This window comes from Balaenoptera musculus, chromosome 21 (assembly GCF_009873245.2).
Source record: "Balaenoptera musculus isolate JJ_BM4_2016_0621 chromosome 21, mBalMus1.pri.v3, whole genome shotgun sequence".
NCBI lineage: Eukaryota > Metazoa > Chordata > Mammalia > Artiodactyla > Balaenopteridae > Balaenoptera > Balaenoptera musculus.
The window spans coordinates 6,967,533-6,984,393 of record NC_045805.1 but is presented as its reverse complement, the minus strand read 5'-3'; the positions used below and the strand labels follow the sequence as shown (position 1 = coordinate 6,984,393).

General features: G+C 43.5%; 1 protein-coding gene across 8 annotated transcripts in view; it reads left to right on the top strand.

Moving 5' to 3' along the window:
• Positions 1–16,861, top strand: part of MCPH1 (microcephalin 1) — a 299,005-nt gene that overhangs the window by 7,055 nt on the left and 275,089 nt on the right. For 7 of the 8 annotated variants that reach the window (XM_036838451.1, XM_036838453.1, XM_036838454.1 and 4 more), the window contains exon 4: positions 16,336–16,423. In XM_036838451.1, coding sequence (XP_036694346.1) covers positions 16,336–16,423 — 88 coding nt within the window. Of the gene's footprint in view, positions 1–16,335; positions 16,428–16,861 lie in introns of all 8 variants that reach the window. The other variant, XM_036838456.1, reaches the window with a different exon arrangement.

The window sequence follows — 16,861 nt, the reverse complement described above, 5'->3', positions numbered from 1 at the left end:
GTAATCGTACAACATGTGGCTTTTTATGTTCGGCTTCTTTCACTTGGCATATGTTGTAGAGGTTCATTCGTGTTGTAGCCTGTGTCAGTACTTTATTCCTTTGAGTGGCTGAATTATACGGATGTACCATGTTTTGCTTATCTTCAGCAGGTGGACCTTTGGGTTATTTGCACTTTTTAGCTATTATGAGTAATGCTGCCTTGAACATTTGTGTACAAGTTTTTGTATGAATATATATTTTCAATCCTCTTGGGTATATATGCACCTAGGAATGAAATTGATGAGTCGCGTGGAAACTACTTGCTTAGCTTTTTGAGGAACTGCCAAACTATTTTTTGGATTGGATGCATCATTTTACATTCCCACCAGTAACGTATGAGGGTTTTTATCCCTCTTTTATGTTTATAGACATTGTCGTGAATGTGAAGTGGTATCTCACTGTAGTTTTGATTTGTATTTCCTTAATGAGCAGTGATGTTGAGCAGCTTCTCGTGGTTTTACTGGCTTTTTGTCTATCTGGAGAAATGTCTATTCAAATACTTTGTCCATTTTTTAAAAATTGGGTTATTTTTCTTGTTGAGTTGTAAGAGCTCTTTATCCTGGATATAATACCCTTATCAGATATAATATTTACAAACATTTTCTCCCTTTCTGTGGGTTATTTTTTCACTTTCTTGTTGATATCCTTTGAAGCACAAAAGTTTTTAAATTTTTCTTAAGTCCATTGTATCTATTTTTTTCTTTTGTTGCTTGTGTTTTAAATGTCACATCTTAGAAATCATTGCCTAATCCCCGGATGTAAAGATGTACACCTATGCTTTCTTCTAAGTTTAATAGTTTTATCCTTACATTTAGGTCTGCAGTTATACTTGAGTTAATTTTTGCACATGGTGTGAGGTAAGGCTTCACCTTCACTGTTTTGCATGTGGTTGTCCAGTTTTCCCAGCACTGTTTGTTGAATAGACTGTTCTTTCCCCAGTCAGTTGTCTTGGTACCCTTGTTGAAAATTAATTGACCATAGATACATGGGATTATATCTGGATTCTCAATTCTGTTTCATGATCTGTGTGTATCTTTATGCCAGCACCACAGTCTGGATTCCTGTAGCTTTACAGTAAGTTTTGAAGTTGGGAAGTGTGGCTCCTCCAATTTTGATTTTTCAAGATTGGTTGCTTCTTCCAATTCCCTTGCATTTCTGTATGAATTTTAGGATTAGCTTCAACTTCAGGGGGAAGAAAAGGGCAACTAATATTTGATAGAGATTGCATTGAGTCTTTAATTAGGTAGGTGTTGCCATCTTAACAGTATTTAATCTTGCAATCCATGGCCATTGGATGTGTTTTCATTTTTTTGGCCGTCTAATTTCTTTCAGTGATGCCTTGTAGTTTTCAGGGTGCAAACCTTATACCTCTTAGGTTAAATTTATTCATAATTTTTTTTTTCTTTTTGATGCTATTGTAAATGGAATTGTTTCATTGTTTAGTTGTTAAAATATAGAAATGTAACTGACTTTTGTATGTTGATCTTGTATTCTGCACGTTTTCTGAACTTGTTTATTAGCTCAAAGTGTTTTTGTGATTTCCTTGGGATTTTCTGTATACAGTGTTGTGTAATCTGTGTTTAGAGATGGTTTTACTTCTTCCTTTCCAGTCTGGATGCCTTATATTTCCTTTTCTTTTCTAATTGCCCTGACCATAATCTCCAGCGCGACATTGAATAGGAGTGGTGAGAGTAGCCATCCTTGTCCTGCCCCCGGTCTTCGGAGAAAAGCTTTCTGTATTTCTCTATTAAGTGTGATGTTACCTTCGGATTTTTTTGTTTTTTATAGATGCCCTTTGTCAGGTTGAGGAAGTTTCCTTCTCTTCCTAGTTTTTTTTGTTTGTTTCAGTTTGTTTATCATTAAAGGATGTTGGATTTTGTCAGATTCTTTTTCTGCAATTATTGAAATATTCATGTGGTTTTTTTCATTCATTCCATTAATGTGGTGTATTAGATTGATTGATTTTATATGGTGAACCAATCTTGCATTCCTGGGATAAATCCTGCTTGGTTATGTTGTATACTTCTTTTTTTTTTAATTGCTGGATCAATTTGCTAGTACTTTTATTTACTTTTATTTTTGCATCTGTATTCATAAGGGATATTGGTCAATACTTGTGATGACTTTTTCTGGTTTTGGTGTCAGGCAGTATTGGCACCATAGAATGAGTTGGGATGTGTTCTTCTGTCTTTTGAAGTTTGTAAGAATTGATGTTAATTCTTCAAGCATTTGGTAGAACTTCAGTGAAGCCATCAGGGCCTGGGCTTGTTTTTGTGGGAAGGTTATTGATTACTAATTCAAACTCTTGTTATAGGTTTATTCACATTTTCTATTTCTTGAGTCAGTTTGAGTAGTTTGTGTCTTTCTAGGATTTGTTCACTTCATCTAGGTTGTCTAATTTGTTGGCATATACTCGTTTGTAGTATTCTGTAATAATCCTTTTTATTTTGATAAGGTCAGTAGTGATTCATTCTTGATTTTAGTAATCACTTCTCTTTTTGTCTTGATCAGTCTAAGCTATAAAGGCTTGTCAATTTCATTGATCTTGTCAAAGAACCAACTTTTGGTTTGTTGATGTTCCTCCATTGTTTTTCTGTGCTTTTTTAATTTCCACTATAATTATTATTTCCTTCTTTCTGCTTGTTTTGGGTTCAGTTTGCTCTTATTTCTTTAGGCAGAACATTAGATTATTCATTTGAAATCTTTAGTCTTTTTTAATATGTGTTTATAGTTATAAATTTCCTTCTAAGCACTGCTCTAGCTGCATCTCTTGAAATTTGGTATATTGTATTTTTGTTTTCAATTATTTCAAAGTATTTACCATTTTTTCTTGTGATTTCTTCTTTGACCCATTCGTTATTTTGTAACTTCTTGTTTAATTTCTACATATTTGTGAGTCTTCCAAAGTTCATTCTGTTTTTGGTATCTAATTTCATTCTGTTATGGGTAGAGAACATATATTATTTCAGTTTTTTTTTTTTTTTAAGTAGTTGAGACTTGTTTTTATGCCCTAACATTTGATCTGGCCCGGAGAATGTTGTATGTGCAACTTGAGAAGAATGTGTATTCATTCTGTTGTTGTGGATGGAATGTTCCATATGTAGATGTCTGTTAGATCTAGTTGGTTTATACTGTTTTCTAAGTTTCTTGTTTGTTTCTTGATCTGTTTAGTTCTTTTTTTTTTTTTTAATTTATTTATTTATTTTTGGCTGCCTTGGGTCTTCATTGCTGCGCGCGGGCTTTCTCTAGTTGCGCCGAGCGGGGGCTACTCTTCATTGCAGTGCACAGGCTTCTCATTGCGGTGGCTTCTCTTGTTGCGGAGCACGGGCTCTAGGCACGTGGGCTTCAGTAGTTGTGGCTCGTGGGCTCTAGAGCGCAGGCTCAGTAGTTGTGACGCACGGGCTTAGTTGCTCCGCGCCTTTGGGATCTTCCCTGACCAGGGCTCAAGCCCGTGTCCCCTGCATTGGCAGGCGGATTCTTAACCACTGCACCACCAGGGAAGTCCCATTTCTATCCGTTACTAATTGGGGTATTGAAGTCTCCAAATGTTTTTGTTAAATTGTTTATTTCTCCCTTCAGTTCTGGCAGTCTAGCATTTCTTTTAATCAGATGACGGTAGATTTCCATGGTTTTCTCCATCTGAAAATGTCCTTATTCCATCATCATTTGTGAATAGTATTCTCAATGGATATAGAATTGCAGGGTGACAGGTTTTTTTTTCCCCCAACTGCTTAAAGGTGTTTTCCCAGAGTCTTCTGTCCTCTGGTATCTCATGAGAAGCCTGTAGTCTTTTAAATAATTTCTGTGTTGTAAGTAATGTGTCCTTTCTCTCTGGCTTCTTTCAAGTTTTTCTCCTTATCTTTGGTTTTCAGAAGTTTCAGTGTCTAAGTGTGGTGCTTTTTAACTTATTCTGTGAAGATTTTGCTGAGTTTTTTAACGTATGAGGTTATACATTTTTTTCCTAAAAACATGATTAGTTTGGGCTGTTGTTTCTTCAGATATCTTTCCTGCCTATTTTTCTGGTACTACTCTAGCTGCATATCAGGAATTGGCTAAGTTTCTCTGTAAAGGGGCAGATAGTAAATATTTTAGGCTTTGTGGGCTGCATGGTCTTTATTCAGCTGCTCCCTGCCCTGGAGAAGAACAAACAAATGGGTGTGGCTGTGTTGCAGTAAAACTTTATTACAAAACCTTGTGGTGGGCCGGGTGGCCTGCGGGCCATGGTTTGCCGGTCTCTCCTGGGTGATACAGTTTTTGAAATTTTCCCATTTGTCCCTAATGCCCTGGTTTTTGTTTATTATTTTTCAGTCATCTTTTTTCTCTCCAAGTTGATCTTTCTTCCATTTCATTGACTCTTTTTTCCATCAATTCCCTTCTGTCATTAAGTCCATTAATTAAATGTATTTCAGTTCGAACATTTCCACTTGGTTCTTTTTTGTGTTTGTATGTTTTGTTTTTCAGCTGAGATTTCCTGTCTTTGCTTTCCCTGTCTTGCATTACAAGTGTACCTTCCATTCCCTGGTGGAGGATAGTTGTAGCCGTTCCTTGTCTGGTCCTTTCAGCATCTTGAGGCTGGTGGCTGTTGATTGTTTTTTCCTTGAGCATGTGTCACATTTTCCTGACTCTTCCGTAAAACAACTTCGGGTTGTATTTTGGGCATTGTAAATGTTATATAGACTCTGGGTTCTTTTCTATTACGCCAAAGGGTATCGATTTTGTTTTAGCAAGCAGTTGAATTGTTTCGCTGTAAACTGGGGTCTGTCATTTTACAGCCTGTGCTTGCATTGCTTGGGTTTGCTCAGTTCAAGCCTTAGCTGCAGGCGTATTTGTTTGCCCCATGGACATGGAGATCGGGGTCAGCCAGGGACTTGGACTTTTATGCTCAGAATCTGAGGTTCCCCTTCTCTGGTTTTTTGCTTCCTGGATCCTTGCATCATTTCCTGGTGGCCTTAGCTGCCCAGGCTCTTTATCTCCAGTTCCTTTGGCCAAGACAGCAGCTGCCCATCACTACCACTGCCATAGAGATTGTCATGTTTTACTTCAGGGTAAAGCCCCAGATTTTTTTTTTTTTTTTTGCTTCCTTTCAAAATGTGCTTGTTTTTGTTTTTTGGTTTTTGTTTTTCCCTAGCCTCCAAAGCCTTCTGGTAGTTGGAGGGTTTTTTTGGTATTTCCAGAATGTGTGGCTTATAGTTTATAGTGTATTTATTTGTGGGAGATTTGGTTTGTTGGGAGTAAACACAGTGGAACTTAGTATGTTCTTTTTGAAGCATCTGGTGCCAGTCTAATTTTTTTCTCCTTGTAAATTATTCTTTCTGCTTGGGGGCTGTAAGGATTTGGTTTTATTCTTTTAAAGTTTAATGGTCTTTTCTTACTGTGTCTCTAATTGATCCAATTGATCATTCTAATTCTAGATTGGCCTTTTTAAGAGATTCAGGTCTTTATTTCTGAAAATTTTTCTTGGATGATTTAAGTATTACTCTGTTCCATTGCTTTGCTTTTCTTCTTCAAGGGCTTAAATTATATGTATGTTGATCCTCCTTTACCTGCTTTTTATTTCAGCCATTTTGACTCTGCTTCCTTCTCCTTCTGCTTCACCCTGTTTTGGACTTAGCTCCTTCATGTGTGTCCCATTTCAGGGTCACCTTCCCTGAAGTGCTCTCTCTGTTCTCCCATCTATAGTAGAGCCCCCTTTGTTACTCTCTTTTGTGCTGGTATAACTTATTTGTTCATTTGTGTGTCTATCTACCTACCAAATCATGCATTTGGTCTTTCCATTATGATGTAGACTGTACGCACAACCTCCGTGTTTGTCATCTTCTGTAGTTGTGTTTCCACTAAGCACCTAACACATAGTAGGTGCTCAGGAAGTATTTGTCCCAACAACTGATGAACAGAGGACATATCAGAGCTGCAAGTAAAAGGTTGTATGGATACGTGGGTACAGAAAAATAGACCTTTACTGAAAGCTTGAAGTTAATGGAGAAGCTTGGGCAAACATGTAACCTGACAGCTGGGCACTCCTGTCCTGAAGTGAGGCCTCCAGCCAGTCCTGACATGGCACCTCTCACCAACAGTTTTTCTCCTGCTATCCTGCTCCTTTGCTGGTCTGTTCCCTAATTTCCTTCCTCTTTACCCCCTTTCTCATCTCTGCTGCTGCTTAGCTCAAGGGGCTCATAGAAACTACAAAATAACTGTAACTGTACCCGAAGGCAATCTCTTAAGGTCTCTTTAATTTAATCACATTTTTAATACAAATTCTTTTCTTATTATTATTGTTTGTTGTAACGCAATCAGATTTTAACTATTACATACAATTAATTACTGATTTTTAGATTTCCTTCTGCTATCTTGAAAACAAACTTTCTTTTGAATTAAATATATTTATATTTAAATGTGTGCTATTTTTAAAGTGAAAAATCCCTACTTAATCTACCTTATGCCTTATCTTCCAGCACTCCCCTCAGTTGGGGGAAACCTACCATTGAGAATTTGGAGTATATAGTTTCAGATTCTTTTTTACTGAGCATATAAAAAATGTGTAATTGTGCATGTATACACTCACATTTATATATATACATCCAAGTAAATAAGTAGGGTTTTTTTTTCATGGAACGCAAATATGCTTTTTTAGTTAACAGTATAAGAGAGAACATTTTTGCATGTTTTTACATAGAGGTGTATCTTATTTTTTAAAACATATATTGGTCTTTTGTAATAGATACCCAGTAATTTATGTAAACTATCTCCTATTAATGAGTATGCAGTTTTCCATTTCTTTCTTCTTTTTCTTTCCAATCAGAAATAGAGCAACATTGAACCTTTGTGTACATTACTTTCTTGCAGAGATATAAGTCTTTCCATAGGTTTAAATTCCAAAAATGGACTTTTGGGTTCAGAGGGCTTACATAGTTAAACTTTTGATAGATGCTATCAAGTTACATTCTGGAAAGAATGTGCCAAATTCCGTTCTTTCTAGCAGTGTGAGTTATCAGACTTTTTAATCTTTCCTACTTTGTAGGTGAAATGATAAAGTTGATTTCATTTGCATTGCCTTGATTTTTAGTGAGCTTGAACTTCCTTTGACAGAACTTGGAGGTAACAGCCAAGCTGACCTTTATTTTTTGTGTCATGTATCCGTTCTTCTTTCGTTAACTGCCTGTGCAGACCATTGCTCGTGTTTTCCACTGAGGATGTGAACTTTCATGAAATACATAAGGTCACTAGGTGTCACTAGAATCCCGTTTTGTTGGGTTATTTCTGGGTGTGTTCTTTCTAAGAGCAGACAACTGTAACTGCAGTTGATAAAATTCTGATGTTTCCTTTGGACACACATTTCCATATTGAATGAAGAAGAAATAAAGGTGAAAGGAATGAAGGTCAGCTTGACCATCACCTCTAAGTTCAGTTGGAGAAGGTTGTTGAAGTTACATTTTTTAAACAGTCACAGACAAACAGAAAACTGGGGACACAGTTCTCAGGTGACATCCCTGCGTGTTTGAGAGTCCGCCCCTCACACCTGCCTTTAGTGCTTCCTACACACAAGCATGTTTCCTTGCACAACCACAATGCGGCCGTCCACGCTGATCTCACCGGCTGTTCAGTCACACACTTGACGGCCATCAACTCCACTCCAGAAACCCACGTTGTGTCCGGTTGTTGCATCTCCCCGTCTTTCTCCCCCGGAGCCCTTCCTCGGCCTGTCTTTGGCTTTCCTGCCTGTGATGCTGTTGAAGGCTACGAATGGGACTGAGTCGGGGACTGTCTGGTGCTTCCTGGTGAGATGATCCGAGTTCTGCGTCTTGCAGGGATGACCTGGGACTGGTGATGGGTGGTCCCTCTCTGTGATGGTGGTGCCTTCCAGGCCGCTCCACTGGGGTGAATGTGCCCCCTTGGCAGTTAGTCAGTGTGGCTTTTGACGGAGGGACTTTCACACTCTGTAAATAACTCTCCCTCATCACACTGTGTGTGTCTGTACTTTATCCAGTGGGTTATAATCCGTTACTATCATTGTTCCTTTTAAGGTTTGAATTGTCCTCCATTGGCCAGTGGTAGCCCGTTCAAGTTGACTTTTGTCATTGTCATTATTTTATCATTTCTCCATCATTCCCTGAACGCTTCTTTTCTCTTCTGGCACAGTTTAGTCCAGGCTCAGCTTGTACTTTCTCTTTCCCGGCCCTGCATGCAGCCTTTTCTCCCAGGAGCCTTGGTTCCTTTTAGTGGAAAGATAGTACTTGAGTCCAGAACCTGGGTGGTGGGCATGCTCATTGCTGAGGGGTGCTGGCCCCACGCCTTCTTGTGGGCAGAGTTGGTGATACGTACCTGCATCCGTGCCACGCATTTGTTTCTGCAGCCATCCGTGTATGAACGAGTCAGTGAGTTCCCACGGACACCTGCCATTCCAGCCCAAAGATGCGTTTCCTGCCAGCTCGTGACATGGCATTGCGAAGCGGTTTTGCTGTTTGGCACATGCGGGGGAAAGGCCACTTGAGCACCAGACGCTTGCTTTGCTGTCCTGGGTGCCCCTTGGTCTGCGCAGCATTTGATGCAGCACTTGGGAGGCGGAGAAGGCGGTCATCCCCACCCCACTCTACAGGGGGTCTGCACTGCAGCCCTGGCCAGGATACTTGGTTTAAAGCCTTATTTCACTGTTGACAGCAGTATTTGTGATAGACCAAGGCATGTGTACTGGGATTTGACAAATTAAGGCGGGTCATCACACCAGTCACATAAATTGTCCCTACTTTGTGCCAGAGGTTTTTATTTCCCCAGCATGTTCTCTGATACGGTTCAGGATGGAGGTGGTCGGCCTTTTACCGGCAAATCCAAAGGCCCCGGGGTGGGCGTCCGGGGGCTCCTGGCGGAGGGGCCGCGGGGGTCAGCGCGGCCTGGGCGGAGTCGGGGCTGCGGGTGGAGAGCAGAGGGCCTGTGGGAACCGAGGCCTCCAGGCAGCCCTCGGGAGGCGCCTAGCGGCGGTGGGGCTGGGAAGGTTTCCTGCCGCCAGCTCTCCGTGTCTCCCCGGCATGCACACGCTCTCGTTCCAAGATCGGTGAGCAGCGGTGGGCACAGTGACGTGCCCGCTCCTGGGAGAGGACGGGGACCTGGCCGGGCGGGCAGAGCGGGCCGGGCCGGGCCTGGGGCCGACCTGCTGCTGCGTGCGCATCGCGCAGGCGCCCGAGGGACACGGCACCAGCTCCTGGGCGCCGCCGGCGCTCCTCCGTGCTCTGCTGCTGCGTTTCCCCTCCAGTGCCCCTCCCTCAAACCCAGGTCTGAAACTCCTCTTCTCCCCTTACGGCCTCTGGACTCCAATCCTGCCTCTCCTCTGGTCGCTTTCCAGCCAGCAGCCTGGAGCGCAGATCCAGGCCGCGGGCTGTGGCGCCCACCGGGCCGGCTGCTCCCCGCCTGCGCCGTCGGCGGTCGGTGCTCTGCCCGCAGCGCTGCCCCCCAACTTCTGTGGCCCCTCGCCTTCTCCCCTGCGCCGCTGGTAGGGGTGGGGACGAGACCTGAACGCTCTGTCAGGACTGTGTGCTTGGAGCCTGGCGCCTCCTCAAAGTTGCCCCGGTTCTTCGTCTCCCCTGAGCGCGCAGCCCTTCTGCTGGGCATCGAGACCCTTGTGCGGAATGACTGGCTGACCGGGCTCGGGGTGGCCGGGCCCGAGCAGGCGGGGCGGGCAGTGCCGCAGGTCCCGCCGGTCCCGCCGGTCCCGCCGCTCGGCCCCGGATCCCAGGCAGGACTTCCCAGGGCAGGGCCCGCGTGCTGGGCTGAGCCCAGGGCTCTGAGAATGGCAGCCGGAAAACGGGTGAAAGGCTCGTCCTGCTTTTAGGGGCATCTCTTGAAACTCTTCCCTTCTTAACCACTAGGTGGGGGGATGATGTCATCATTGTACATTTCTGAAGAAAAGCAGAAATGCAGCTGGTGAGCTTTTTCTGTTTATTCAGTAGATTTTGATTGCGTGCCTGATAAACGTGCTTTTGAGGTGAGGCTTCAGTATTCTCCTCCGCGTGTGGGCGCACGTTATGTTTGTATCGTGGAAGGACCGACGTTCAACCGAGTGGGTTCAGGGAGTGTGTCCACGCCAGGCTCCATCCTACCCCGTGGGGGGCGGATGGTCGGGAGCCTGGGGTCGGGCGCACCTCCAGCCCGATGGGTCGAGCCTTTCCAGGTTCCTGACTAGTAGAGGAGGCTGGTGGTTCTGTAAACTCGGGCAGATGGTCTTGTGTGAGCCTCCGTTTCCTCGGTCGTTCAGTGGGGGGAAAGGTACTGCTTCCCCACCAGGCTGGAGTGAGGCTTTGCAGGAGCTGACTGCGCCTCATGATGCTGCCGGTTATAACTTTCCCGTCGTCTTGGTGATGATGGGATGATCCCAGGTCTTCCCATCCGAGTCTTCCATCCGGGTGCTTCTGGCCACCCCTTTTTGGCTATTTTGTTGCTTATAACAGTGGGAAATGGGTGACATTTCTCCTGAGCGGGAGGAGCTGGTAGACACTGCTTGAGGTAAAAATTGGTGATCAAAGGATTTTTTTTAAAAAAAGAGGCATCCTTAAGAAACCTCTCTCTCCTGGTCTTCTCCATCCTTGCTGCCCGTTTCTCATCTTTTTTCATTAGATCCATAATTCTGCCCAGCTCTTAACTGTAGGCTTCCTACAGGCTTCGGTGATTAGTTGGTTTTTTAAAAATCAACTTTATAAAAATGATTTTCATAAGATGAAATATTTCCATTTTAGGTATATAGTTCACTGAACTTTGACAAAGGTACATACCCATGTTACCACCATCACAGTCAAAACACAGAGCATTTTCATCACCCCAGGGGTTCCTTTGTGTCCCTTTTTAGTCAGCTTCCCCGCCCACACTCCCCGCTCACCTGGTTTCTGTCAGTATTGATTAGCTTTGCCTGTTCCAGCATCTCGTATAAATGCAGTCATCCGCTGTGTATTATGTTGTGCCTGGCTTCTTTTGTTTAACGTGATGTTTTTGAGATTTATCCATGTTGAGATTTATCCATGATTTATCCATCATCCCCCCATCGATAATTTCATGTCTTTTCTAGCAGAATAGTATTCTCGTGCATGGCTATACCAGTTTGTTTACCCATTCACCTGTTAATGGACGTTTGGGTAGTTTTCAATTTTTGATTGTTACCAGTGAAGTTCCATGAACAGTCATGTGTGTGACCTTGTATATCTTCCTGCTCCTGGGTCATTACCCAGACTGTTTTCCAAGGCGGTTGTGTCACTTTACGTTCCTACCATCAGGGCACGAGTCTTCACCAGCACTTGGAGTTTGTCAGTCTTTAATTTTAGCTTTTCTAGTGGCTGTGTGGTGGTATTCATGTGTTGTGGTTTTTTTTGGTAGCGGTTTTTTGGGATAAAATTCAGCCAGTGTACAGTTCAGTGGTTTTTAACATACTCACAGAGCTGCGCAGCTACGACCACGATCAGGTGAAAGCTTTCTCATCACCTCAGAACAAAACCTTTGCACTGCTGATCCCTCTATGCCGCCCAGCCCAAGGTAGCCACTGGTCTACTTTCTGTCCCCGTGGATTTGCCTGTTCTGGATGTTTCATGTAAACAGAATCATACAGTATGTGATCTTTGGGCCTGGCTTCTTTCTCATGACCTGATGTTTTCAAGATCCATCCATACTGTAGCCTGTGTCAGAATTTCATTGCTTATGATCAAATAGTATTCCGTTGTATGGCTGTCTCACATTTATCCATATTGTATACGATATGCAGATATTTTCTTCCATTCTGTAGGTTGTCTTTACACTTCCTTTACAGTTTCCTTTGACGCAATAAGATTTTAATTTTGATGAAGTCCAGTTTATTTATTTTTGTTTGTTTCTTGTGCTTTGGTGTCATTTAAGAAGCTATTACCAGATCCAAGATCACAAAGATTTACTATCTCTTTTCTAAGAATTGTATAGTTTCGGCTCTTATATTGAGGGTTTTGTCCATCTTGAGTTAGTTTTGTGTACGGTGTGAGGTCGGGGTCTCATGTCTTCTTTCTCATGTGGTTGTCCCACAGTTGTCCCAGCCCCATTTGTTGAAAAGATTTACGTTGTTCTTTCCCCAGCGACTTGTCTTGACCCTCTTGTCAAAAATCAGTTAACCATAAATGTGAGGATCTCATCTGGTTTTAATTATATTTTCCTGATGTCGAGTGCTGAACATAAGATAATGTGCGTAGTGAATCTTTGTGTATTGTCTTTGGTTTAAATCTTTTGCCCATTTTTTTTTTTAAAGTATTTTTTTTTTAATTAATTTATTTATTTTTGGCTGTGTTGGGTCTTCGTTTCTGTGCGAGGGCTTTCTCCAGTTGCGGCGAGCTGGGGCCATTCTTCATCGCGGTGCGTGGGCCTCTCACTGTCGCGGCCTCTCTTGTTGCGGAGCACAGGCTCCAGACGCGCAGGCTCAGTAGTTGTGGCTCACGGGCCTAGTTGCTCTGTGGCATGTGGGCTCTTCCCAGACCAGGGCTCGAACCCGTGTCCCCTGCATTGGCAGGCAGATTCTTAACCACTGCGCCACCAGGGAAGCCCCATTTTTGTTTTAAATTGGGTTTTTGTCTTCATAATATTGAGTTGTATGTGATTTTTGTATGTTGTACATACTAATTTCTTTGGTCAGATTCACATATTGTAATTATTTTCTCTCAGTCTGAGACTTTTGTTTTCTTTATTGTGTCTTTCAAACTATACAAATTTTTTGTTTTGTTAAAGTCCAGTTTTTCATTTTCTTCTTTTGTGCTTTATGTTTTAACATCCTGTCTGAATATCTTTGCCTGCTTCAGAAGCATGAATTTTTTCGTGCATTTTCTTTTAGGAGCTTTAGGTTTAGCTTTTGCGTTTAGTTCTATGATCTGTTTTGAGCTTCTTTTTTTTTTTTCTTTTTCTTTTTGGTGTGTATGTACACGTATGGTGTAAGATAAAGAGCTCAACAGTGTTTGTCTTTCTACAAACTACTCATTATTCAGAAAATATTTTTGAGTGCTTACTCTCTGCCAGACATTGGGGTTACAGCTCTAACTAGACAGGCATATTTACTGCCTCCCGGGAACATACTTTTAATGAGGAAGACAAGTTTCGTAAGTGCAAGAAAGGTTTTGTAAAGGCCCTGGAGGGCACAGGAGGCCCCCTGGAGTGGGTTGCCCTGCTTGGGCAGAGCGCTTTTGGGGGGGCCAGGGGGCTCTTGGAGTCGGTGGGAAGCTTTGAGCTGAGGCAAAAAAGACAGCAAAGGAGCCAGTCTTTCCCTGAACTGGGGGACCGTGTCCTGGGGGCAGAAGGTCCGGCCCGAGGCAGGACAATGCCGGAGGGTCAGTGGCTGGAGTCTAGTGAGAGAAGGAAGCTTTGGGACAGAGACCTGCTCCTTCAGGACCTGGGTGAGGGATTAGAATTTTACCCACATCTGTCTTTATCCTAGTACATCCCCTAAGCGTCAGAGCTACGTAAGGGGTTGCCTGCTAGATGGATTTGCTTGGATGAGTCATCGGGGTTTAAATACGTCCAGAACTGAACTCATTCCTAACCGCTTCTAAACTCCATCTTCTGTCTTGGTCCGTGGTGCCGTTTTCCTGCCTGTTGTGTAAGCCAGAACCCTTTGAATCAGGGTGCTTAGTTTCCCATTGCTGTCCTGTTAGGAAGGGAGAGCTGGGTCCCACACACACCGCAGAGAGGAGAATCAGCTCGTCTTACAAGGCTCACAGCGAAAACACTAGCCCCTTTTTGTCCCAGTTCCTGTTCTCCGGAGGTGTCTCCTTTCCACTCCTGCAGCTCTTTCTAGAGCTCTGACTTACCTCCGGATTCCTCATTACTGTGGCTCCACCGCTGCCTTGATGTTCGTTTTTGATGTTGTCTAATGACTTTTTGGTGTGGAGGTGAGACTTTAGCTTTCCAACTAGCTGCCTTTGGGGGACACACCCCGATGTCCCCATGTACATGCATTTACCGCGTGCATATACTCTCCACACCCCCCTCCCCGTGATTCTTAATCCTCTCATTATTCCAGTGTACGCGATCAATTAAATCAGTAGTTTTATTGACATTATTATGACTGTGAAAGTGGTTTTAGCTGAATCTGAAAATGCACCACAAATACATTTCGTTTCCTGCACATCTTTGTCCTGCCGGAGCTGGGCCTGGTATCCTTAGTCCAGTGTGTCTTCGGTCCGCGGCATCTGAGAACAGAACCCATCACCTCTGCTCCGCTGGAGGAGCGAGTGGGGTGCAGCGGTTAGGAGTAGAGCTGCTGCTCTTCAGACCCACCCTGGCCTCCCTTGAGGTGCGAGGAGAGGAATCCGGACCCTTCTGGTCGACCCACCACCCCCAGCTGCAAGGCTGGGGTTTCCTGTTAGTTTCTCAATCCCCCAGATTCTCTCTTACCTACTCTTTACTTCTGTTGGTTTGTGTCCTTTTGTTTTCCTTTACTGTCATTTGATTGGGGTTTGGCGGAGGGAGGAGAGAGACATGTGCTCAGCCCATCAGATCTAACCAGAGGTCAGGCGTGCGCTGTTTTTATTGCGAAGTGTTGCTCAGTTATGGGTCCCCAGCCCAGCCCCACAGCGTTGCTGAAATCTTTGGCGTCTCCTACCCCACTAGCCCTGGCTGGTCTTGGTGTCCCTGTCCTGGAACTCGTCCCTCAGAGGCACCTGTCCAGGGCCCCTGACACCTTCTCGGGCCCGGGAGCCCTCAGGACGAGGGTGTCATCTTTGCCACTGTCTCCTGACTCCTGCTCATTCACTTCACTCACACCGAGTGCTGGATGTTTTCCCGAAATTATCACCCTCTTCACTTCGCTGTGCTTTCGTCTCTGCTCCTCCTCCAGACAGAAGACCTGCGTCCTCCCACGTCTGCGTCCTCATCCGATTCAGCCTGGTGGTGGCCTCTGACCTGCAGCCTTTCGTGACCCTGTCCTGTCACCTGCGCCGTCTGGCTTGTGCTCCACCTTGCGGCTCTTCTCTTGTCCCGATAATTGTGCTGCCTTCTTTTTTTTTTACATTTTTGACAATTTCTTTCACGTCTGGCTTAATAGAAGACAGTTGCATTCTAACATCTTCTAACATCCGCTTCTGCATCTGGCGCGTGGGGGTGACCCACGTCATGCAGCTTCAGCTCCACCGTGTGCTCTTGAGGGTGAGGAGTGGAGCAGGCGGGGGTGTATGCTTATCATGATAGCAGTAGCTTTGACCTCGCGTCAGGCGTCTTCTGTGTTCACACTTTGAGATTCACAGCTGTTGAGTGCTGTTGACATTTTGGTGTGTCATCTTCCAGACTTTTCTTAAAGTGAGAAATACTTCACTGTACAATACCATACACATGCACATTTCATTCTTATTTTAAGAGACCTTTCTATATCATTAGGGATAGATTTGCCTCATTCTCTTTTTATTGCACTGTATTTTATTATATTTTCAGCTATTATTTGTGTACTAAATGTTGAACAGTAATAGTCTTATGAAATATAGTTGGAGACGGGGTTAGGGGCCTTATTTTAAAAAGACTTAGATTGGTGACATGATTTTGTAAACATGGGAGTGATTGATCCGGGTTATGGAGAGATGAATAAAATGTTTTAAGATGAATGTTTCAGTATTATATGAATGACTCAGAAGAGGAGAAACCGTAGGGAAGGAGATCATTTAGAAAATCATTGTAATTGTTTAGATTTGAGCAGCTGAGTGCTTAGAAGTGGGTAATGGTCGAGGGATTCCCAAGGCAGGTAGGGAGGTGAAGGGCGATGCGGGAGGGGAAATGGCAGATGTGAGGACAGACGGGCTGTGGAAGCAGGAGGTACAGCTCAGGGTCGCTGGGACCGCAGAGCTAGGTCTCCAGGTGATGGTGGTGCCTTGACAGAAACACACAGGAAGGAGAACTTGGTTTTGGAGGTTAGATAAGCTTTCTGGCCTCAATTTCTTTAGGACCCTTCTAGCTCTAGATTATTCATTTTATGGCCTGTTTACTCTTAAGTTGTGCCTTGAATAGCGTGTGCTTCATGAGTGCCACACAGTGACCATTTTGGAGTGTTTCATGTCTCACATTATTGCATAAAAATTGTACTTCCTGTACCTGCCTCTCACTTCTCTTCTGCTCTTACACTCAAAAACACCAAATAGAGAAGGTTTTGGAAAATTGAATTTTTATTGCCTTTTGTGTTTGGTAATAAATGTACTTATTTTAAAGGACATGTCTGTTAGAATGACCTGTGTAGGGATTTCTTTCATTGCTAACTGACACGTGTGCAGATTTAATGTTGTGTGACTCTAATAGGAACATGCCCATTACCGTTTGTTTTGATCACACAGATGCAGGACAGCTGGAGTGCACATTGATGAATCGCTGTTCCCTGCAGCTAATCCCAGTGAACACCTACCAAGCCTAATGAAAAAAAAAGTAAGTACGGGACTTCAATGTGGACTCTGGCAATCATCAATTTATTCATTTTTTTCTTCCTAGAAAATAAAACTTTTAGAAGTATGTTCAAGAGTTGTCTGAATATTGCTATTGATGGTATTATTCTTCTCACACAGCATTTTTTAATGAGTTATAGAGCTTACTTTATCCCATGAATGCTTTGATGTAGTTTGTGATAAATGGAAGAGACTGTTTGTCCAAAGGAGAACTAAAAGTTGCCAAGAAACCAGCATCCTTTCAGGTGCTCTGGTAACTACTTCAGGATTCAGGTTGTTAACGTCTGTAGTAAAATACATTTGATCTGTTTGGCTGGAAAATCTCAAAAGTCTGAGGCAGAAATAGCCAAGTGTGCACAGTTATTTATTACAGAAAATCTGTGCAGATATAAAGATGCTGCTTTCCTTTGAGGTCTGGTTC